Source organism: Anolis sagrei, chromosome 4, assembly GCF_037176765.1.
Source record: "Anolis sagrei isolate rAnoSag1 chromosome 4, rAnoSag1.mat, whole genome shotgun sequence".
Lineage (NCBI taxonomy): Eukaryota > Metazoa > Chordata > Lepidosauria > Squamata > Dactyloidae > Anolis > Anolis sagrei.
The window spans coordinates 26,849,116-26,873,516 of NC_090024.1; the positions used below are offsets into that span (position 1 = coordinate 26,849,116).

General features: G+C 43.0%; 1 protein-coding gene across 4 annotated transcripts in view; it reads left to right on the forward strand.

Moving 5' to 3' along the window:
* Positions 1–4,445: 4,445 nt before the first annotated feature.
* Positions 4,446–24,401, forward strand: part of SYBU (syntabulin) — a 67,523-nt gene continuing 47,567 nt past the window's right edge. For 2 of the 4 annotated variants that reach the window (XM_067467328.1, XM_067467329.1), the window contains exons 1-2: positions 8,852–9,055; positions 11,224–11,431. In XM_067467328.1, coding sequence (XP_067323429.1) covers positions 8,936–9,055; positions 11,224–11,431 — 328 coding nt within the window. In that variant the 5' untranslated portion in view covers positions 8,852–8,935. Of the gene's footprint in view, positions 4,611–8,050; positions 8,204–8,851; positions 9,056–11,223; positions 11,432–24,401 lie in introns of those variants that run through there. The other 2 variants (XM_060775784.2, XM_060775783.2) reach the window with 2 other exon arrangements.

The following is a 24,401-nucleotide window of genomic DNA, read 5'->3' on the forward strand; positions in this document are numbered from 1 at the left end:
GAGGGTTCTGTCTCCAATTCTGACAGGTGTTCCTAATAAAGTAGGGATGCAGGGGAGGGAGTGGCTGTCTCGACATTCTGGGTGCACCACCATCTCACTGTCTTGGCACTTCAGGGACAGTTTCCCAAACTAAGCGCTTTCCACATGGAACACATGACCCTGGTTTAATAGCAGTTTTTGATACAAATTCCCAGGAGTGCTGGATCCAACAGATTTTCTTTCTAGCTTCCTGCTTCCTGCTTCTTAGGCTTGAATAGCTTTTCCAAGGCTGGGGAATGGCTGCCTGTCTTTTCAGCATAGATGTCTTCTATGAACTTCTGGGTTCTCCAAAATGATTCTGTAGCAAACTTTTTCTGGAAACCGATCTTAAAATTGGACTGGACGACCTAGAGATTCCTAGAGATAACATTGTATGCAAATCCATGAATATCAAATCCACAAAAGTCATAACTGCTAATGTGGCAATCTGACTGTATTTTGACTACACAGGACCAGAAGTATACCATAGAATTGCATTGGATGACTTAGAGAGACCAATAAATATTTCTGGGGGGAGAGGGGAAATATCTTTTTAAGTGTGAGTGAGCGCAAACATGGCAACAAGACTGATAATTGGCAAATAGAGGGAGAAAACTTGGGGGCAGTGACAGACTTTGTATTTCTAGGTGCAAAGATTACTGCAGACACAGACTGCAGCCAGGAAATCAGAGGACGTTTACTTCTTGGGAAGAGAACAATGACTAATCTCGATAAAATAGTGAAGAGTAGAGACATCACACTGGCAATGATGATCCGCATAGTAAAAGCAATGGTATTCCCCGTAGTAACCTATGGATGTGAGGGCTGGACCATAAGGAAGGCTGAGCAAAGGAAGATAGACACTTTTGAACTGTGGTATTAGAGGAAAATTCTGAGAATGCCTTGGACCACAGGATGATCCAACCAGCCCATACTTCAGGAAATAAAGCCCAACTTCTCATTGGAGGGAAGCATATTAGAGACACATAATGTGAAGACAGGAAAGCTTAGAGAAGACAATGATGCTGGGGAAAATGGAAGGAAAAAGGAAGAGGGGCTGACCAAGGGCAAGATGGATGGATGGTATCCTTGAAGTGACTGGCTTGAATCTGATGGAGCTGGGGGTGGTGACGGCCGACGGGGAGCTCTGGCATGGGCTGGTCCATGAGGCCACGAAGAGTCGGAAGTGACTGAATGAATAAACAACAAGTGAAAACATGGATATTGAATCCGTGGCTAAGGGTGCTCTACTGTACTCAACTCCAGGCCCTAATTTGCTCTTCTTCACTGGACAGAACACTCCTGTCTACATATCCTACATTGTTTCCCTTTTGTTATTTAAACAAACAACAAATATATAATATCAATATCTCCACCAAGTTACCATTTCCACATGTAACTAAGTAACTGCTGCTCAAGAATGGCTCATTACATGATAAACTTAAAATGTTACAGTTCTTGATATTGCTTTGCTTTGCTGTGTTTTTGTTTTTTGCTACAAGTGACGAGAGCTTTCTAAGAATCCTTCCTAGAAAGTGGGCTCATTTTGCAGAATGTATGCCTTGGGGATAGAGTTACCAGTTCAAGGCTGTCTCAGGTCTTGAGGTTTCCCAGCCAAAGCCTGAGTCCAAGGAATGGTCCCTAGTGATTTCATTCAGAAGGCTACGCCTGAAGTACCAAACACGGTTGCTCATGCCCTGTTATTCAACACTCACACACACATAGGGGGTGTGTATTATCTGTGTGAAAATTGAGGCAGAAATCACAGCTAAGAGACTGTTGCCAGAGCAAAGTGAAATGAAATATTCCTGTTATATATTTACTTTATTTATTTACTTTATTGATATCTCTATCTTCTCATCCTTGCAGTGGAATCAGAGCAGCGTACAAAATGGCAAAATTTAATGCCACATATTCCACAACATAAAATGCAAACACCAACGCAATAAACATTAAAACATATAGATAGCATAAAACTGTTAAAACATAATATCCAGTTCTGAGTCGTCATTTGCGTGCTACATTGTGCTGATTCTGCATTGCACTACCCAAATGCCTGCTTCACTTGTTTCCTAAAAGCCAGGAGAGAAGGGGGTCAGTCTGATATTTCTAGGGAGGGAATTATATAACTGAGGGGCCACCACTGAGAAGGCCCTGTCTCTCATCCCCACCAGTTGCATTTGCAATGGGGATGGGACTGAGAGCAGGGCCTCTCCCGTGGATCAACTACCATGTCAGGCTACACAGAGAAGCCATTGAAATCCACAAGCATGTGGAAAATTTCAACAGAAAGGAAGAAACCATGAAAATAAACAAAATCTGGCTACCAGAACTAAAAAAACCCTCTAAAATTATAACAGTAAATAAAGAGCAAATCTCAAACACAAGGGAACTCCAGAGAAGAAACAATCAGGAATAGCTGATCACCTATCAACAAAGAATTCCCCCAGGCAGTAACAAGGCATACCTAAAAACTGTCAGGCCATCACATGCTAATCAAGGTGGTCAGCTGAAACATTCACACCTAGCTTCAACAGATGGGAGTTCTTTCTCCCACCCTGGACTTTCCACAGATATATAAACCCAATTTTCCTAGTTTCCAACAGACCTCACAACCTTTGAAGATGCCTGCCATAGATGCGGGTGAAACGTCAGGAGAGAATGCTTCTAGAACATGGCCTTACAGTCCAAAAAACCTACAACAACCAATTTGCACTATTCCTAACAACCTAGAGGCCAAAGTTTTGGAAAATGGCATTCATAACCTTTAGAGTACAATCTTCTCTTGTGGTATACAACCAGATGTAATAATTATGCATCGTTAGTGGGGTTCAGACTGCTCTTTGTAGGTTAACTATAAATCACAGCAACTACAACTCCCAAATCTCAAAGTCTATTTTCTTTAAACTCCACCAGTGTTCACGTTTGGGCATATGAGTATTCCTGCCAAGTTTAATCCAGATCCATCATTGTTTGAGTCCGTTGTGCTCTCTGGATGTAGGTGAACTGCAACTCCCAAACTCAAGGTCAATGTCCAGCAAACCCTTCCAGTATTTTCTGTTGGCCATGGGAGATCTGTGTGCCAAGTGTTGTTCAATTCCATCATTGGTGGGGTACAGAATATTCTTTGATTGTTTGTTGTACATTCATTCAGTCATTTCTGACTCTTTGTGACTTCATGGACCAGTCCACGCTAGAGCTCCCTGTTGGTCGTCACCACCCCCAGCCCCTTCAAGGTTCTTTGATTGTAGGTGAACTATAAATCCCAGCAACTACCACTCCCAAATGACAAAATCAATCCCCAGCCCCACCAGTATTCAAATTTGGGAGTATCGGGTGTTTGCAAAAGGAGAGACCAAGCTTTAGGTTCTGCCAAAGAGCTGCACGTTGATGTCTCACCAACGTGCAGCTGCCAGGATTCCTTAGCATGGAGCCAGGACAGTGTGTGCCCAGTAGCATTCATGGGTCAATGCTTTGGAATCATGGGAGTTGTAGCTTTAGGAGGTCCCAGCAAAAGAGCTCAACGCCCCTAGAACTGCTATAGATGAATGCTATAGAGTAATGGGAGTTGTAACTTTAGGAGGTCTTTAGGTCCTTGCCAAAGAGCTTGACATCCCTATAATCATCATAGGTCATTGTTATGGAATCATGGGAGTTGTAATCTTAGGAGGTCTTTAGGTCCCTGTAAAAGAGCTTGACACCCCTTGAATTGCCATGGGTGAATTCTATGGAATCATGGGAGTTGTAGAATTAGGAGGTCTTTAGGTCCTTGTCAAAGAGCTTGACACCCCTTGCATTGCCATGGGTCAGTACTATGGATGCGTGGGAGCTGTGGCTTTAGGAGGTCTTTAGATCCCTGCAAAAGAGCTTGACACCCCTTGAATTGTCATGGGTCAATGCTATGGAATCATGGGAGTTGTAGTCTTAAGAGGTCTTTAGGTACTTGTCAAAGAGCTTGACACCCCTTGAATTGCCATGGGTCAATGCTATGCAAACATGGGAGTTGTAGCTTTAGGAAGTCCTTAGGTTTCCGCCAAAATGCTTGACACTCCTTGAATCGCCATGGGTCAATGCTATGCAAACATGGGAGTTGTAGCTTTAGGAGGTCTTTAGGTCTCTGCCAAAGAGCTTGACACCCTTTGAACTGCCATGGGCGAGTGCTTTGGAATCATGGGAATCAGCAGCACCCAGGATTCCCTAGCCTGGAGCCAGGGCAGTGTGTGTCCAGTAGCCTCCATTCTAGAGTGGAACCCTTAGAAGGCTGGAGATAAAGGACCTTCCAAAGGGCAGGGAGCCATAACGGTCGCCACTGCCGGATCCTAGCCAGGTTGGCAAAGGAGAGCGCGCATTGGCACCCAAAGCAGCCTCCTGGGCTCCCTCCACGTGTCAGGGCGGAGCCAGAGAGCGGGAGGAGGCAGAGCAGAGACCCCAGAAGCATTAGTAGGAAGGAGGCAGAGAGGCAAGCAGGCAGGCAGTCGGGCAGGCGAGGCTGTTGGCAGGCGGTGGCTGCGGAAGAGCCACTGCTCCTCCTCCTCCTGCTCTTCCTCGCAGCCCGGCTCGGAGGGATGGGGCCCCTCAAGGAAGGCAACAAGGTGAGCAAGGAAAGGGGAAGGGGTGGGCTCTCAGGTGGCACCTGGAGATGGGGAAAGGGGCATCCCAGAGGCGTGGAGGGGAGTCTGCCGGTGCCTTCTCCATCCAAGGGCGCCTCAAATGGCCCAGGCGTGTGAGAGTTGGGGGACATGGGGGGTGGGGGTAGTCCCACCCAGTAGGGAGCTGGAAGAGATCTTTTCCTTCCCTCCTTTTATTGGCAGCCCAGAGAAATTGGGGAGGCAAAGATCTGTCCAAGCCCCACCCTCAAAATGCGCACCAAGCATTTCGTCTCCTGCATCACTGCAAATTTGAAATATATCCATTCCAATGTATTGGGGAGAAGAGGGGCTTGGTGGGGTTGGGTGGGGTGTGATTTGGGAAGGAAGGGGGGGGCTGAGAAAGGAGGGTGCGTGGACCTTGATGTATATATGATATGTGTTTATGTGTGTTGGGTGTGAATATGTGTCTGTGCACACATATTCACACATACACACACACACCCAGCAAAGGCTGGCTTGCTGAGGTCTTCCCTTTCCCTCTCATCCTTCCTGCATTCCTTAAGGAGTCTTGACATCATCCCTGCTGCTCTGCCCCTACTGCAGTTGTACACAGACCAGTGTGTGTTTGCAAAGGGAGAGACCAAGCTATAGGTTCCGCCAAAGAGCTGCACGCTGGAGCCAGGGCAGTGTGTATCCAGTTGCACCCATGGGTCAATGCTATGCAATCATGAGAGTTGTAGCTTTAGGAGGTCCCAGCAAAAGAGCTTGACACCCCTAGAACTGCTATAGATGAATGCTATAAAGTAATGGGAGTTGTAGGTTTAGGAGGTCTTTAAGCCCTTGCCAAAGTGCTTGACACCCCTTTAATTGCCATGGGTCAGTGTTATGGGATCTTGGAAGTTGTAGCTTTAGGAGGCCCCAGCCAAAGAGCTTGACAACCCTTGAATTGCCATGGGTAAATTCTATGTTATCACGAGAGTTGTAGATTTAGGAGGTCTTTAGGTCCTTGCCAAAGAGCTTGACACTCCTTGAATTGCCATGGGTCAATGCTATGGAATCATGGGAGTCATAGCTTTAGGAGGTCCCAGCCAAAGTGCTTGACACCCCTTGAACTGCCATGGATGAAATTGTCATAGGTGAATACTATGGAATCATGGCAATTGTAGTCTTAGGAGGTCTTTAAGTCCCTGTCAAAGAGCTTGACACCCCTTGAATTGCCATGGGTGAATTCTATGGAATCATGGGAGCTGTGGCTGTAGGAGGTCTTTAGGTCCCCACCAAAGAGCTTGACACCCCTTGAATTGCCATGGGTCAATGCTATGGAATCATGGGAAATGTAGTCTTAGGAGGTCTTTGGGTCCCTGTCAAAGAGCTTGACACCCCTTGAATTGCCATGGGTGAATTCAATGGAATCATGGTTGTTAACTGGTGCTCCTTACAGGGAGAGGTCAACCCTCCTGTTTAAGGAGCTCCATTGGCTGCTGTTCATTTTCCGGTCCCAATTCAAGGTGCAGGTGCTTACCTACAAAGCCCTAAACGGTTTGGGACCCACCTACCTGTGTGACCGCATCTCCGTATATGAACCCACACGATCTCTCCGATCATCTGGAGAGGCCCTGCTCATGATCCCACCTGCGTTGCAAGCACGATTGGTGGGGACAAGGGACAGGGCCTTCTCGGTGGTGTTGGGGGACTCTGGAATTCTCTCCCCAAGGACATCAGACAAGCCCCAACATTGGCAGTATTTAGGAAGAGCTTCAAGACGTGGTTGTTCCAGTGTGCCTTCTCAGAATAGGAAACTCCTAGCATCATGTCCCAAATGCACTTTACTAGAGATTTAAGATTGTCTGCACACTGCACCTATCTCCAAAAACCTATCCATCTCACCTGTCATGCTCAGCATTTTTAAAATTTTAATCATTACATTTGGCCCAGCCTCAGTTTTAAATGCATTGTGGTGTTCTTGTCTAATAATATTGTTTATTGCTATTGTTTTAATGTTTTAATGTTTATTGCTTGTTTTATGAGTTTATTTATTGTTGTATTTGTTATGCTGTTGTTTTATTGATGTGTTGGGCCTCGGCCTCTTGTAAGCCGCACCGAGTCCTTCAGGAGATGCTAGCAGGATATAAATAAAGGTTTATTATTATTATTATTATTATTATTATTATTATTATTATTATGGGAGTTGTAGGTTTAGGAGGTCTCAGTCAAAGAGCTTGACACCCCTTGAATTGCCATGGGTCACTGTTATGGAATCATGGGAGTTGTAACTTTAGGAGGTCTTTAGGTCCCTGCCAAAATGCTTGACAACCCTTGAGTTGCCATGGGTCAGTACTATGAGATTATGGAAGTTGTAGCTTTAGGAGGTCCCAGACAAAGAGTGTGACACCCATTGAACTGCCATGGATGAATGCTATGGAGTAATGGGAGTTGTAGCTTTAGGAGGTCTTTAGGTCCCTGCCAAAGAGCTTGGCACTCCTTGAATTGCCATGGGTGAATGTTATAAAATCATGGGAGTTGTAGCTTTATGAGGTCTTGAGGTCCCTACCAAAGAGCTTGACACCCCATGAATTGCCATGGGTGAATTCTATGGAATCATGGGAGTTGTAGCTTTAAGAGGTCTCAGTTCAAGAGCTCGACACCCCTTGAATTGCCATGGATCACTGCTATGTAATCATGGGAGTTGTAGCTTTAGGAGGTCCCAAAGAGCTTGACACCCCTTGAACTGCCATGGATGAATGCTATGCAGTAATGGGAGTTGTAGCTTTTGGAGGTCTTTAGGTCCCGTCAAAATGCTTGACACTCTTTGAATTGCCATGGGTGAATGTTATAAAATAATGGGAGTTGTAGCTTTAGGAGGTCTTTAGGTCCCTGTCAAAGAGCTTGACACCCCTTGAATTGCCATAAATGAATGCTATGGAGTAATGGGAGTTGTAGCTTTAGGAGGTCTCTGCCAAAGAGCTTGACACCCCTTCAACTGCCATGGGTGAATGCTATAGAATAATGGGAGTTGTAGCTTAAGGAGGTCTTTAAGTCCCTGCCAAAATGCTTGACACCCCTTGAATTGCCATGAATTAATGCTATGGAGTAATGAGAGTTGTAGCTTTAGGAGGTCTTTAGGTCTCTGCCAAAGAGCTTGACACGCCTTGAACTGCCATGGGTGAGTGCTTCACCAACGTGCAGTAGCTCCCAGGATTCCCTAGTATAGAGCCAGGGCAGTGTGTGTCCAGTAGCCTCCATTCCACAGTGGAACCCTTAGAAGGCTGGAGATAAAGGACCTTCCAAAGGGCAGAGAACCATAACGGTCGCCACTGCCGGATCCTAGCCAGGTTGGCAAAGGAGAGCGCGCATTGGCACCCAAAGCAGCCTCCTGGGCTCCCTCCACGTGTCAGGGCGGAGCCAGAGAGCGGGAGGAGGCCGAGCAGAGACCCCAGAAGCATTAGTAGGAGGCAGAGAGGCAAGCGGGCAGGCAGTCGGGCAGGCGAGGCTGTTGGCAGGCGGTGGCTGCGGAAGAGCCGCTTCTCCTCCTGCTGCTGCTGCTCTTCCTCGCAGCCCGGCTCGGAGGGATGGGGCCCCTCAAGGAAGGCAGCAAGGTGAGCAAGGAGAGAGGGAAGGGGTGGGCTCTCAGGTGGCACCTGGAGATGGGGAAAGGGGCATCCCAGAGGCGCGAAGGGGTGTCTGCCGGTGCCTTCTCCATCCAAGGGCGCCTCAAATGGCCCAGGCGTGTGAGAGTTGGGGGTAATTGGGGGACATGGGGGAGGGCGGGTAGTCCTACCCAGTAGGGAGCTGGAAGAGATCTTTTCCTTCCCTCCTTTTCTTGGCAGCCCAGAGAAATTGGGTAGGCAAAGATCTGTCCAAGCCCCACCCTCAAAATGCGCACCAAGCATTTCATCTCCTGCATCACTGCAAATTTGGAATATATCCATTCCAATGTATTAGGGAGAAGAAGGGCTTGGTGGGGTTGGGAGGGGTGTGATTTGGGAAGGAAGGGTGCATGGACCTTGATATATATAATATGTGTTTATGTGTATTGGGTGTGTGAATATGTGTCGGTGCACACCTATTCACACATACACACACACACCCAGCAAAGGCTGGCTTGCTGAGGTCTTTTTCCCTTTCCCTCTCCCTCTCATCCTCCCTGCATCCCTTAAGGAGTCTGACATCATCCCTGCTGCTCTGCCCCTACTGCAGTTGTACACACAGCAGTGTGTGTTTGCAAAGGGGGGGGGGGGAAGCTCCGAAATGACGTCACCCCCAAACTGGGGAGGTTCCCCTGTTTCTCCCTTTGGCTCGACTGTCCCCCTTCCCTGCCCTTGCTTTACATGGTCCCTTCAGGGGTGGAGGTGGCAGGGATGATGCAGATGCTGGTAATTGCCCAGAAGAGCCTTGGCAGCTGCTCCCATCCAAGCACTGCAAATGCAGCATTGCTATTCAGCACACAGGTTCCATCTTCATCTGGAAAGCCTTAATTTTTAATGTGTTGATGTCTACTCCTTGTCTCTCTCTCCCCTCCCTTGCCCTGAAAAGCCAACCCTAAATGGATTTCTCCCTGCTCTCTCCCCCGCCCCCAAAGACCAACTTATCTATACTTTATCTTATAATATTGGGATATTTGTTGCTGATGGTTTCGAATTGTGGGCAGTGGTGTGGGGAAAGGGACCCAAACTCGATGAGACTTTATTAATTATTTTATGTTTCTAAATTTTATTTATTTTGGTTAGTTACTATAAGTTATATTGATGATTGTTGTATTATTGGTTTGATTTGGTGTGTGTGTTTTCAGTAATGGCATTGAATGTTTGCCACTTTTTTGTATGAAAACCGCCCTGAGTGCCCTTGGAGAGATAGGGTGGGGTATAGTATTAAATAAAGTATTGTTATTATAAAATATTATTATTATTACTATGAATTTTATTATTATATATGGAGAGATAGGGTGGATTATAAAAAGTATTATTATTATGCAATAATATTATTAGTTTGAATTGAATAGTATATATTATACATTTATATAATGTTATACATTTTTTTATTATTATTATGAAACATGTTAGTAGACCCAGGGCAAAAAAATTCTGTACCTGAGACCCTCCAAGAGCATCCACTCCATTTCTGTTTTTGAAAAATAGATACTTTAAATGCTAAATGGAGCAGCCTCTCCCCTGCAACCAGGCATGTAGCTGGGGGGGGGGGGGGGGGGAGGGGCTTGAGGGGCTTCAGCCCCCCCCCCCCAAATTCTCATGGTGGTCCGTGAGAAGGCCTTACTGGTACATTATTTCAACTGTTATGTTTATTCATATCATGATCTGATCACCATGCTCAGTATATTCCATATGCATGGGGATATTGGGGTAACGATACAAAAGGTTTGCTAGGGTAGACCCTCTTTCTCTCAGACTCAGCCCCTCCCGAATCAAAATCCTGGCTATGGGCCTGCCTGCAACCTATTCAAAATTGTGTGTTTTTCTCAACTCAAAAAAAGATAGTCTAAAGGGAGTCAACAGGGTATTATGCAGCCCTAGGGTTGGTGTTTGTCCATCACTGCAGTATTGGAACACACCCACAGATCATTGCAGGAGTCCTAAGAGCCATTTCATGTGTTGTTGTTGTTGTTTTTATTTATTTATGGAAACCCAAAATACAGAACAAGGTTTTTTTGCCAAGATTTTTCAGAAGGGGCTTTTGCTTTTGTATTCCTCTGAAGTTGAGAGAGGGTAACCTGCCCAAGGCTTCCATGTCTGAGCTGGAATTCAAACCTTGGTCTCCTGAGTTCTTGTCCAGTGCTCAAGCCACTACACTACGCTGACTCACATGTCTTTTCATAGTAAATTTGTCACATAACATGCTTTCACTCAGTAGAGAGCATCAGCTCAGCAGTTTTCTGAAAAGTGAATCTGTGCATTAGATATGCTTGCAAGTCATATCTGTTGCATTCATACTTCACACTTGTAGGGACAGAGTGACCCAAAGCAACAGAAGTATCCAAGAATTAAATGAGTGGCATGATGACTGCTAAATATTTCTGTGAGCAGGCCTCCATGCCAGTGATGGCATGTTAGTGAACAGTTTGGCATACCGATAGCACTATGTGGAGCTTAGAAACATTATCTTTTGCAAATGATGACTCCCAGAACCTGCTCCTCTCCAGCATGACCAGTGAGCAGTTCTTTGGGGGGAGTCTGGGAGCTGTAGCTCAATGAAGTAACATTTTCAGGCTCCTGTGCTGCACTGATATAGGAAAATATCTCATGCCGAGCCAGACAGATCCATTAATTTGGCTCAATACTATCTGGCACCATGTCTGGAGTCTTTTCCAGCATTACCAGGAATACCAAGAGATCAGTTCTGGAACTTTTTACATATAACTACACTTGAAACATATCTTTTTCTATTTCTTTCCACTGCTGGAGCATGAGTGGGATTTAATTCATTGCAATCAAGCCACATGGTTCAGTGTTTACAACTGGGATATTAGTCATGTGCAAATCCTCTCAATGCAAGAAAAAAGCACTTTTCAGTGCCAAATACTCTGCTGTCATCACAATTCAATTCAGGCATTTGTTGGGACTGAGAGATAGGAAAGTATAACATATCTTATTGCCATTGCCAGGAGCAAAGAATGCAGGAGAAGGAGATCTGTCGCAGCCGCATCCCTCGCCTGATCCTCAGGCCTCCTCTCTCCCAGCAGCAGCCCCATTACCAGAAGGTGTCTCCAACATCTGAATCCCCTTTTTCAGAGGAGGAGAGCAGAGAATTCAATCCCCTCAGTTCTTCTGGAGCATCTGCAAGAACAATCAGCAGCACCAGTTTCTGTTCAGGTACATGCATTAAAGGGCTTCTCTAGCCTGATTTCATTTGTTTGTTTTTAAAATATAATAAATTATAGAGTTGGAGTAGGAGTCGTTGGTCATCTCTCTATTGACTGTAAAATATGTAGCACAATGATGGTTAGAAGAAACGTTGGCCTACAATCACTTCCTATAGAGGTGTTTGGTGTCATCTCTAAATGTCTTCAAAAAGAGGCTGGACATCTGCCTGCTCTGGATGCTTTAGCTCAGCATTTCTCAGTCTGGGGTTCGGGACCCCGGGGGGGGGGGGTTGTGAGGGGTTGTAGAGGGGTCACCAAAGACCATCAGAAAGCACAGTATTTTCTATTGGTCATGGGGGTTTTCTGTGGGAAGTTTGGCCCAATTCTATCACTGGTGAGGTTCAGAATTTTCTTTGATTGTAAGTGAACTATAAATTCTAGCAATTTCAACTCCCAAATGTCAAGATCTATTTTTCCCAAAGTCCACCAGTGTTTGCATTTGGGAATATTGAGTATTCGTGCCAAGTTTGGCCAAGATCCATCATTATTTGAGTCCACAGTACTCTATGGATGTAGGTAAACTACAATTCCAAAACTCAAGGTCAGTGCCCACCAAATCCTTCCAGTATTTTCTGTTGGTCATGGGAGTTTCTGTGTGCCAAGTTTGATTCAATTCCACCATTGATGGAGTTCAGAATGCTCTTTGATTGTAGGTGAACTATAAATCCCAGCAACTACCCCCCCCCCCCCATTCTTCCAGTATTCAAATACAAAAATAATGTTGTGGTTGGGGGTCAGCACAACATGAGGAACTCTATTAAGGGGTTGTGGCATTAAGAAGGTTGAGAAACACTACTTTAGCTGGAGATCCTGCATTAAGTAAGAAGTTGAACTAGATGGCACATCAGGTCCCTTCCAACACGATGATTCTATGGTTATAATTATAACATTCCTCCTGTAGTAGAAAAATGAAATGCATTCAACCCTGGGCTACATAAACAAAACTATGTGTTCACTTTAAGAAAGTAAAGGACTACTCTACTGTACTTTTATGAGACATCATCTGGAATATTGTTTCTAGTTTTAGAAGGGCATTGACTAGATGGAATATACCCAAAAAAGCAACAAAGATAATAAAACCAGGGTTTGTGAACCAAAGCCTTTTGAGGAATGGTCAAGTGAATTTAAACTGGACAGGAGAACATTGAGATGTCAAATATTTGAAATTTTAGCAAATGTAGAAGGATGGGTTAGCATGTTTTCTATTGGTCCAGAAAACAAGTGAAGTCCAGGTATAAGAAAGGAGATTTCAATTGAACATTAGAGAGAATTTCATGATGGCAGGAGTTGTTCTGAAGTGGAATGGATTCCCTCAGGTTCTGGTGGGTTCTCCTTCATTGCAGGTGTTTTTATAGAGATTGGATACTTTCATCCTGGATTTCCTGCAAGAGATATGGGGACTAAATGTCTTTTGGCATCCATTTTATTGCTCCATTCTACCATTCTGTGAAAAGAGAATGCCATCTTCAAACAGTCTTTTTCCTTTCATAACAGCTCTCAACGTTATGTTGTTTGCCCTATTGTTTTCCTAAAATTGGCCTCTCCTTCACTCTGGAGCTATAGAGAAACAGGACTGAAGTCCGTGCTGGATCAGACCAAAGCATTTGAATCCCACAGTGGCCCTCTACCCTCATGCTCCTGAGCAACTAATATTGAGATAGATGCTGCCTCCAGTGTTATAAATTAGAAGCCACTGATCACCTTAAGGTCTACGCATGTGTCTAACCTAATTTTAAACCTGTTCATTTGTAGCTACTACTGCATTTCCTGATAACATAATGATGATTTCAGTTGTGTGCAGAAGCCCTTCCTTTTGTGTTTCCTAAACCTGCTATCATTAGGTGATAGTTTTGGGCCAAATATCATGATAGTCATTGCAACAAAAATAGATGGAATAATTTTCCAAAGAGTTCAGTGCTAGCAAAGAACACCATGACCTCCATATCTGTGAGACTGGTACCCATCTTTTCATTTATTTATTTATTTATTTACTTTGCTTATATACCGCTGTTCTCAGCCCAGGGGCGACTCACAGCGGTGTACAACATAGAAGAACAAGATACAAAATTCAAAACACAGTCTAAAATATCCAGGTCTAGCATTAACAAAAACATCATCATCAAAAAACATCATCATTACTACAAAAGCCATTCTGCGTCGTCTCATCGTCCAAACCACAATCCAGTACCATTTTCCGTTGTTCCATTCCTTTCGTCATTATCATTATTGATGTCCAACAAATTATGTCCTTTCTGGGTTGCTATAGACTTTTTGGGCTGTGTGGCCATGTTCTAGAAGCATTCTCTCCTGAGGTTTTGCCTGCATCTATGGCAGGCATCCTCAGACCTCACAACCTTTGAGGATGCCTGCCATAGATGCAGGCAAAACATCAGGAGAGGATGCTTCTAGAACATGGCCATACAGCCCAAAAAGCCTACTGCAACCCAGTGATTCTGGCCATGAAATCCTTCAACAATACATATGTCCTTTCTGTGCATGTTTAGGTCCTCTGAGTAATTTCATGTTATGCCTATTTGTTCCATGTATTTTACTATATGCACTTAAATAGTATTATAGTTAATCTGTGTGTAGTTGTTGTTGTTGATAGGCATTTCTGACCATAGGCATTTTTTCGGTCCTCCAGCATGACTATGGTGAACTTTTGTCAGAAATCATTTATTCAGTTGGACTCTTTGTTATCCATGGTTTTAGTTATCCATTTAAATTTCAGGAATATATACCTCACAGATATGGGAGTCATCTTGTATATAAACTGAAACTTGAAGCAAACCACTGTTTGCTGCTTATAATCATGATATCTATTAGTGTTGTATCTCTGAGCAGGTTCTTCTTGTATTTTTCCATACACTGATTTATTTATACAGTGCAGCTTAGAAACAAAATCCGAAGTTGTTAGTGAAATTCAGTCCTGAACATATTAAGGCTCGTGTCACTGACTAAAATCAGATGTTACTGTTTCAATTGCTAAGTGTTTATCTTAACTGCTGCATGAAAAATTGCCATGGCTTGTTTTAATAGAGCTGAGGTTTACATACTCTGACAGGCTTAAAGAGGGAGGTTCAGCAGGGAAAGTTCAAGGGCCTTTGGAACTGAAACACTACTTGTAAAAAGTCAAGGATAATGGATCTAAGGAATTGGAGTCTACAGGATCCTCTTTAAAAAAAACAGCTAGAATTAACCTATGTTGTCCATAAATAAAATCAAAATAAACCCAGAGGTGATGAATGTCACCTTCAGAATCTAATGCTACAGTAAAACATGGTATTAGATTAAAGTGAACATTGGAATGGCTCAGACAATGATTTATGGACAATGAGACTAACAATGAAGGCACTGGTTTTATATGTTTTATTGAATGTATTTTAATTCTGTTAATTGTATATTGTTAGGCATCAAATTGCTGCCTGGTTGTAAGCCACCTTGAGTCACCTTCAGGTTTGAGAAAGATGGGATAGAAATTTAGTAAATAAATAAATAAATAAATAAATAAATAATGTATTGTCAAAGGCTTTCATGGCTGGAATCAATGTGTTGTTGTGAGTTTTCCAGACCGTATGGCCATGTTCCAGAAGCATCTATAGCAGGCATCCTCAGAAGTTGTGAGGTCTGTTAGAAACTAGGAAAATTGGGTTTTATATATTAGCTAACCCTGATTGTTTCTTGTCTGGAATTCCCTTGTTTTTGAGTGTTGTTCTTTATAGAGTTTTTTTTTTAATACTGGCAGCCAGAATTTGTTCATTTTCTTGTTTTCCCCTTTCTGTTGAAATTGTCCACATGCTTTTGGATTTCAATGGCTTCTCTGTGAAGTCTGACATGGTAGTTGTTAGTGTCAGCTTATCAGGGCCAGCTAATCACCTCCCAACAAAGGATTCCCCCAGGCAGTCAGAAGCCAGACCCTTGAAACTGCTAGGCCCTTAAATGCTAATCAAGGTGTCCAATTGCAACATTCACACCTACCTCAAATAGACAGGTGTTCTTTCTCCCACCCTGTATATTCTACAGATATATAAACCCCATTTTCCTAGTTTCCAACAGACCTCACAAACTCTGAGGATGCCTGCCATAGATACAGGTGAAATGTCAGGAGAGAATGCTTCTGGAACATAGCCATATGGCCTGAGAAACTCATAACAACCCAGAGGTGATTACTTTTTAGGATCGCACATCACAAAAATGTTTACACATACAAATTCTCCGCAGCAATTTCCAAAGAGGTAGTTGTGTCAAATCTTTTGTATCAAGACAGCAAAGAGACTAAAGGCACAATAAAGACAACCAGATACATTATAGCATGTTATTTTATTACTTGTTGCCTGCATCATCAGCTACAAGAAACATGATTCAGAATTTCAAATAGATCTGTGATACACATGAATGAATATACACCATGAATTAGGAGGAAAATTAAGTGTAGAGAATATAGGCAGAGACACTACGTTTAATGCTGGTCATTCATCAAACAGTTATTTTTAATAGAATCTGAGATTATCCATAGTCCATTAATGTTCATACTATAATTAATTTATTAATCTTTGCTATGCCATAGGAGTCACTGTTATGATTTCTGTAGGTTTTTTAAGTGATCTGATCTCATTGATAAGGGTTCATCCAGCAGGCATGGATCATGTAACACTATTGATTTTCAAGGCCAAACTTCCTGTTGTTCATTGTGTCCCATGAATAGATCAATAACAAAAGTAATGAATAGAAGCAGCACTGTCGTGGAAATTAACAGTATGCACATGAAAGCACTGGCACTGATTGACATGGAAATTTATGATCTACAGTCATATAATAGTTGAAAAACATGGGTTCTATACAAGAAAATTTGGAGAGTAGTCTCACTAAAGGATCAGAAGTGATATCTTCTTTATATACATGCCAAACACACTCAGGTTCTCTGCCTCTTTGAGCATCAAGTTTTCCACATAAATGATTGTGTTCATTATTGCTTGAGGAGGGCTCTGACCTTCTCTATCACAGAAATAACCTTTGCCATCTTGACCACACTGGGATATTGCTTGATCATACATATCATTGTTGGATTCTGATTTCCAAAACCTGTGCTCATGAGTTCAGCAGTGCTGCCTCCTCTCAGGAAAGTCTAAATAGTTCACCACTGTTCTCTGACCTTAGGATATTGCCCATAGTCAAAAGCTACAATTAAAATGTTAAAAGCTGATTACCAAAATATAGAAATACGTTATGAAACTCGTATCCATGGGGGATATATTCCTGAACTTACTGTGGAAGCAAGAAACCCTATTGAAATGATTGACTTCTATGGGGAAGTTACCATGGAATCACCCTGGTGGATCTAGAAAATTACCAAATAGGCGACTGTAGGCGACACGATGGTATGCATATCATAAAATCACCCAGAAGTCCTAGAAAATTCCTAGGGTGCTTCCAGACAGATCCTATATCCTAGTATCTGATCCCAGGTATTCTGCTTTAAACTGGATTATATGAGTCTGCTCTGTCAGATAACAAGGAATAATCAGAAAACCTGGGATCAGATTCTGGGATATGGGGCCTGTCTGGAAGGGCCTCCAGATACAGGTAAGTGAAACCAAGGGTACCTGCCCTACAGGTACAGGGGACTTATTGTATATAGACACTGTATTATATCAACTTTCCCAACTAAGTCCTTTTCAAACACTGTATGTTAGGCTGTAGCTCTCATCATACTCAAGCACTTCTGATTAGCTTATAACCATCATTCAGCATTCAGTTTGTTTAACATTTGGTGATTATATATATTGCATTGCAATATTTTTATGCCAGTCTTCCCAGCACAGTGATTGTTTATGTGTTGAACTACAACTTTCATCAATCTCAATTATAGTTGGCTGGTGTATTCTGAGTACCGTAGCCCAATATGTCTGAAGAGCACCAGCTTGGGGAATGTCTATGTTGTTGTTGTTCATTCGTTCAGTCGTCTCCGACTCTTCGTGACCTCATGGACCAGCCTACGCCAGAGCTCCCTGTCCGCCGTTACCACCCCCAGCTCCCTCAAGGTCAGTCCTGTCGCTTCAAGGATGCCATCCATCCATCTTGCCCTTGGTCGGCCCCTCTTCCTTTTGCCTTCCACTTTCCCCAGCATAATTGTCTTCTCTAGGCTTTCCTGTCTCCTCATGATGTGGCCAAAGTACTTCAACTTTGTCTCTAGTATCTTTCCCTCCAATGAGCAGTCGGGCTTTATTTCCTGGAGGATGGACTGGTTGGATCTTCTCGCAGTCCAAGGCACTCTCAGCACTTTCCTCCAACACCACAGCTCAAAAGCATCGATCTTCCTTCGCTCAGCCTTCCCTAAGGTCCAGCTCTCACATCCGTAGGTGACTACAGGGAATACCATGGCTTTGACTAGGCGGATCTTTGTTGCCAGTCTGATGTCTCTACTCTTTACTATTTTATCGAGACTGGACATTGCTCTCCTCCCAAGAAGTAAGCGTCTTCTGATTTCCTGGCTACAGTCTGCATCTGCAGTAATCTTTGCACCTAGAAATACAAAGTCTGTCACGGCCTCCACGGTTTCTCCCTCTATTTTCCAGTTGTCAATCATTTTTGTTGCCATAATCTTGGTTTTTTTGACGTTTAGCTGCAACCCGGCTTTTGCGCTTTCTTCTTTCACCTTGATTAGAAGGCTCCTCAGCTCCTCCTCGCTTTCGGCCATCAGAGTGGTGTCATCTGCATATCTGAGGTTGTTAATGTTTCTTCCAGCAATTTTCACCCCAGCTTTGCATTCATCCAGCCCCGCACATCGCATGATGTGTTCTGCATACAAGTTAAAAAGGTTGGGTGAGAGTATGCAGCCTTGCCGTACGCCTTTCCCAATCTTGAACCAGTCTGTTGTTCCGTGGTCAGTTCTGACTGTTGCTACTTGGTCCTTGTATAGATTCCTCAGGAGAGAGACAAGGTGGCTTGGGATGCCCATCCCACCAAGAACTTGCCACAATTTATTATGATCCACACAGTCAAAGGCTTTAGAATAGTCAATGAAGCAGAAGTAGATGTTTTTCTGAAACTCCCTGCCTTTCTCCATTATCCAGCGGATATTGGCAATCTGGTCTCTCGTTCCTCTGCCTTTTCTAAACCCAGCTTGAACATCTGGCAACTCTCGCTCCATGTATTGCTGGATTCTTCCTTGAAGGATCTTGAGCATTACCTTACTGGCATGAGAAATAAGGGCCACTGTACGGAAGTTTGAGCAGTCTTTCGCATTTCCCTTTTTTGGTATGGGGATATAAGTTGATTTTTTCCAGTCTGATGGCCATTCTTGTGTTTTCCATATTTGCTGGCAAATGGCATGCATCACGTTGACAGCATCATCTTTTAAGATTTTAAACAGTTCAGCTGGGATCCCATCATCTCCTGCTGCCTTGTTGTTAGCAATGCTTCTTAAGGCCCATTCAACCTCACTCCTCAGGATGTCTGGTTCTAATTCATTCACCACACCGTCAAAGCTATCCTCAATATTGTTATAATATCTATATTAACAAATATAACATGGAAATAGTAGAGATAAGTTCCTACACAACAACAAAAAAAAGATAAGCATTTCAATATATTTCAGCAGTCTTTTCATTCAAAACTAACAATATGCAGATATGAAATGAAAAAGCCATGCCAAGTAAAGCCTTGTATGAGTTTAAAAAAACATTTTGAGCTCAAAAACTTATTCTGAAATACATTCAGGATAACTTTCCTTTTTGCCAGATTCCATTTTACTTATCATTTCCATTTTGGTGGCCAGATTTATGCATCTTTTTAACATCATGCCTAGAATAGGAAATGAGGCAAGGATATCTGCCCTTTCACTTTTATCTTAATTTTCCTAACAATTTATGCTCAAGGATGGATGCTGGAGGCGGCTGCTATTTTCCTTGCCTGTGACAGGCAGGCACACACAGCTATAGCAGAATTAACTAGAGTAGAATCCTGTTTTGCCAGCTCTGAATTAAGTTAGTGTTTATTGTAGGTGTGCATTTGCAACTCAACACCAAAAGTTTGTGTCTCTGAAAGCCTCCAGCATCCTCTCTTCAAAACCAGTGATGCTGGACACGGGGTGAGAAGGAGAGCAGATGGGTGTAAAAGGTCTATGCTTCACTATTAGAGACTTTGTTTAAAAAAGAATGGGTTGTTGTAGGTTTTTTGGGCTGTATGGCCATGTTCTAGAAGCATTCTCTCCTGATGTTTTGCCTGCATCTGTGGCAGGCATCCTCAGAGGTTGTTTTTGCTCAAAGGGAGTGTTTTTGCTCAGAAACTGGCAATCCTGATCACGTGGACTTGAAACTAGGACTCTGAGCAATGGGTTCAACTTACAAGAAAGGAGATTCCACCTGAATATTAGAATTAACTTCCTGACCATATGAGCTGTTCAGTAGTGGAACTCTCAGTCTTGGGGTCTGGTGGAAGCTCTTTCCTTGGAAACTTTTAAACAGAGGCTGGATGACCATCTGTCAGAGATACTTTGATTGTGTTTTTCCTGCATAGCAAGACTAGATGACCCATGTGGTCTCTTCCAACTCTATGATTCTATCATTCTATGATTCTAGGCCTCTGACACTTCAGCATCAGAAGCTGCATTAATTGAGTTATACCTGTATTGGGAAGATGAACAGAGGCTACCGTATTAGCATTTGTCTTTCTGGCTGAGCCTGAGAGCTTGACTGAATGTCAAGTCTCAAATGTCAAGGATCTGGGCATTTGCAAAACAACCTTATGGCATTCAAATTAATTTTTATTCCACCTTTACACCAAAGAGATTGTCCTAGACAGTGGGCATGGTTCTTTTCCCATATTTTGCTTTCATAACAGTTTCTGGTTTGAGTAAGGATTTGAACATTCTAGCATTCTACCAACTTTCTGGATCATGTATGATTGGATCACAGCTTGGAAAAGTTATTTTGTTGAGTAATGCTGTCTGAGGATGATGGGAGTTCTGATCTCAAAAAGTAACTTTTCTATAGTGAGGGTAGAGTTTTTAGGACAGAGGCCAATGCGTTTTTGCTGCTCCATATTTCCTGCTCAATGTTTTTTAGCTACACCACGAGTTATCATATGATATTAATAATTGCAGTACTATGTTGTCATTGACCAGAATGTTGTTTCCCTATTTTCTTTGCAAAGCTTCCTTGTGTTTCTGAACTTCCTCCCCCCCCCCCCCTCTATTTTCTTTTGAGTTTAATTATCACACAAATGTTCACTGTGAAGGAGTAGCCCTCCTGATCCTTGATTTTGGAACGGTTTCATTCAGATTAAACAATCAAATATCCTGGAATGCAATAGTTATTATCTGACACAAGAAACTTTTGAACTTTGTAAGATATTTGCATAGCTTCAATGACCTGTTCTCATGCATTTTAACACTCCAAGCTGTTGTGTAGTTTGCTTCTATTGTTACTTCATCCCTAGTCTGTGGATATAGCTTCATGGCACTTTACCTTTTTGAAAATAACACTACTCAACTCTGTAATTGTATATTTAAGTTAGTAGCTATTCATTTATCTTCCCTACTTGGTGATATCATACATAATATGCAACTACAGTCTGAAAAATAAACAAACATGATAATAACGAGGCATGCCTATACAAACTCTGACCAGATTTGAGAGTGTTTGGGTAGTGTTTGTTTTTTGCATAATGTATTGTATGAGGTCCAGTCCTTAGCCCCCTTGAACTCATATCTAAACTATAGTAAGACCTTTGTATATGCAAAGAAAGGTTTCTGCCCAGACTGCTATTAAATTACTTCACTTCTTCACTTCACTTCACTTCTTGAGCTCTGAGGATTACCTGGGTAGGAATCCTACTGGAGCATTGCAGCACACCCAAATACCTGGGAGTTACCCTGGACTGTGCTCTGACTTATAAGAAGCAATGCTTGACTATCAAGCAAAAACTGGGTGCTAGGAACAACATCATACAAAAGCTGACTGGCACAACCTGGGGATCACAACCAGATACAATGAAGACATCTGACCTTGCGCTTTGCTACTCTGCAGCTGAGTATGCATGCCCAGTGTGGAACACATCTCACCACACTAAAACAGTTGATGTGGCTCTTAGTGAGACATGCTGCATTATAACAGGATGTCTATGCCCTACACCACCGGAGAAATTATACTGTTTAGCTGGTATTGCACCACCTGACATCTGCTAGGACGTAACAGCCAATAATGAAAGGACCAAGGCAGTGACATCTCTAGTCCACCCACTGTTCAGATATCAGCCAGCATGCCAATGCCTTAAATCAAGAAATAGTTTTCTATGATATACAGAGATACTCAGCCCCTAAGCAAATGTTTCAAGAGAGAGTCCAAATGTGGCAGGCTAAAACCTCAGACCTCAATCTATGGCTGATACCAGGCCCGTAGCCAGGATTTCGTTTCGGGGGGGGCTAAAAATTTTTCAGGGGGGGTTTCGGGGGGGGCTGAGTTTCGGGGGGGGGGGCTGAGTCTGAGTGAAAGAGGGTCTAGCCTAGCAAACCTTTTGTATCATTACCCCAATACCCCCATACATATGGGATATATTGAGAATGGTGATCAAATCATGATATTAATAAACATAACAGTTTAAATAATGCACCAGTAAGGCCTTTTCGCGAACCACCATGAAAATTTCGGGGGGGCTGAAGCCCCCCGAGCCCCCCCCCCGGCTACATGCCTGGCTGATACCAAATGAGAGACTCCTTCCTGGAAACACAGAAGACTGGGCAACTTGGAAACAGTGAACAGACTGCACACTAGCACCACAAGATGCAGAGCTGACCTTAAGAAATGGGGCTACAAAGTGGAGTCCATGACATGCGAGTGTGGAGAAGAGCAAATCACAGATCACCTATTACAATGCAGTCTGAGCACTGCCACATGCAAAATGGAGGACCTTCTTATAGCAACACCAGAGGCCCTCCAAGTGGCCAGCTACTGGTCAAAGGACATTTAGTAATGCCAAGTTTTAAAACTTTGTGTTTTTCAAATACAGTACAACTGTATCCTCGGTTCACTTCTGATATGATAAATAAATAAATAACTCCACTTCTGGTCCCTCTCTAGAAGTTTGCTGGGTCCTCCAATGCAACTGTATGATAACTTCCAGGAGACATATATCATGGAATCACTCAGAGGACCTAGAAAATCACATTTCACTGAATTCAGCAAGGCTGTAAAAGTGACGGCATGGCATTCAAATAGCACAATTGCATGCACAGTTCATTAATTCGGCTCAATACAAAACTTCTAGCTGGATGGCAGCATTCAATAAAATGAAACAATTGCTTAGGGGCACGCTGGCACTCATCCGACATTGACACAGGCAGCCTTCCATGTCCCCTCCCTCTCTTATTGCCTCTCCTGCCTTTCACCCTTTGGTTTGGATTTCAGCTGCAGGAGTCAGATGTCAAGCTGAGAAAAACATTCTCCCAGCAACATCAGCTGGCTCGTGTGCTGCAGAATATTTCCTCACATCAGGGCTGCCTTCCTCGTATACTGCACTGCTCTTTTGGAGTGACTCTTACAAAGCATCATTGTTACCTTGCCACTCAGAAGAAGAGAGCATGCTCTAACAAGGGTCAACCATCCAGCTTTTAATGGTCAATTAATGCACCTGTTGCTTCCAACAAAGAAAGAAGTTGGCTTTATAATATCAGATGACATTAACCCTCAATCCTCTTCCATGTGAGAAAAATAAATACTGAGGGAATTACTGTAAATCTTGAAATTTCCACCATCATCCCATTCACTAGCTGTGTGGCCCCTTCCACACAGCTGAATAAAATTCCACATTATCTGCTTTGAACTGGAATATACAGCGGTGTGGACTCAGATGTCCCAGTTCAAAGCAGATATTGTGGGTATTCTGCCTTGATATTCTGAGTTATATGGCTGTGTGGAAGGGCCCTGTGTATCTCTCTTCTTTGTGTGTATGTGCCTTCAAGTCATCTGTCTACGTATGTTGACCTCTATGAATTTCATATGGTTTCTTTTGGCAAGGAATACTCAGAGGTGGTTTTGCCAGTTCCTTGCCCTGAATTATAGCCTAGAGCACCTGGCTTTCATTGGGAGTCTTCCAAGGCTACCTTTAAGGTATTATTATTTCATTCATTTTGCTTTTTACAGAACTGATTCAAGATACTTTGCTGCCTGAAGCAAAGCAGCAAATGACACATGAGGCAGAAAATCCCACAAGATCCTCTTTCCATCCAGTGAAAATATAGTAACTGCTGGAGCAAAAAAAATAATCACTAACCATTTTCTGTCCTTCCACAGCATCCAAAATATGTGTCTAACTCTTCTCCCTAATGGTTGGACCATTCTTGCTAAATAATCTATATGCCTGTCAGAATAGATGTTGAGTGGCAATTTCTCTGCTCAGCTACCTCATAAATTTTCAGATTTCACTGTTAGGAATAATTCAATATACAGCATCATGCATATCTAGTCTGTACTATTTTATGTATAATGCACATGGATCTATTTGTATCTGTAAATAAATCATAAATACTGATTGTCCACATTGGATAGCGTAGTAGTTTGAATGTTGGACTACAGTCCTGGAGACCAAATTCTTGCTCAGTCATAGAGACCTACTCAGTGACATTGTATAAGTCATACTCTCTCAGCCTCAGACAAGGGCAAAGGCAAACCTCCTCTTAACAAATCTTGCTAAGCACACCCCAAGACCTTGCAGGTCACTATAAGGCGGTAATGACGTAAAAGATACATAACAGCAACAATAACTAATAGGTAGTCAGTAGTACAGTGGTTTGAATTTTAAAATAGAAGTCAGGGAAATCAGGAGACAGCCGGGACAATGCACTGAATGACCTTTGAAAATCATGCTCTCTCAGTTGAAGAAGAAAACAATAGCAAATCTTCTCCATATTAGCCTCGCCAAGA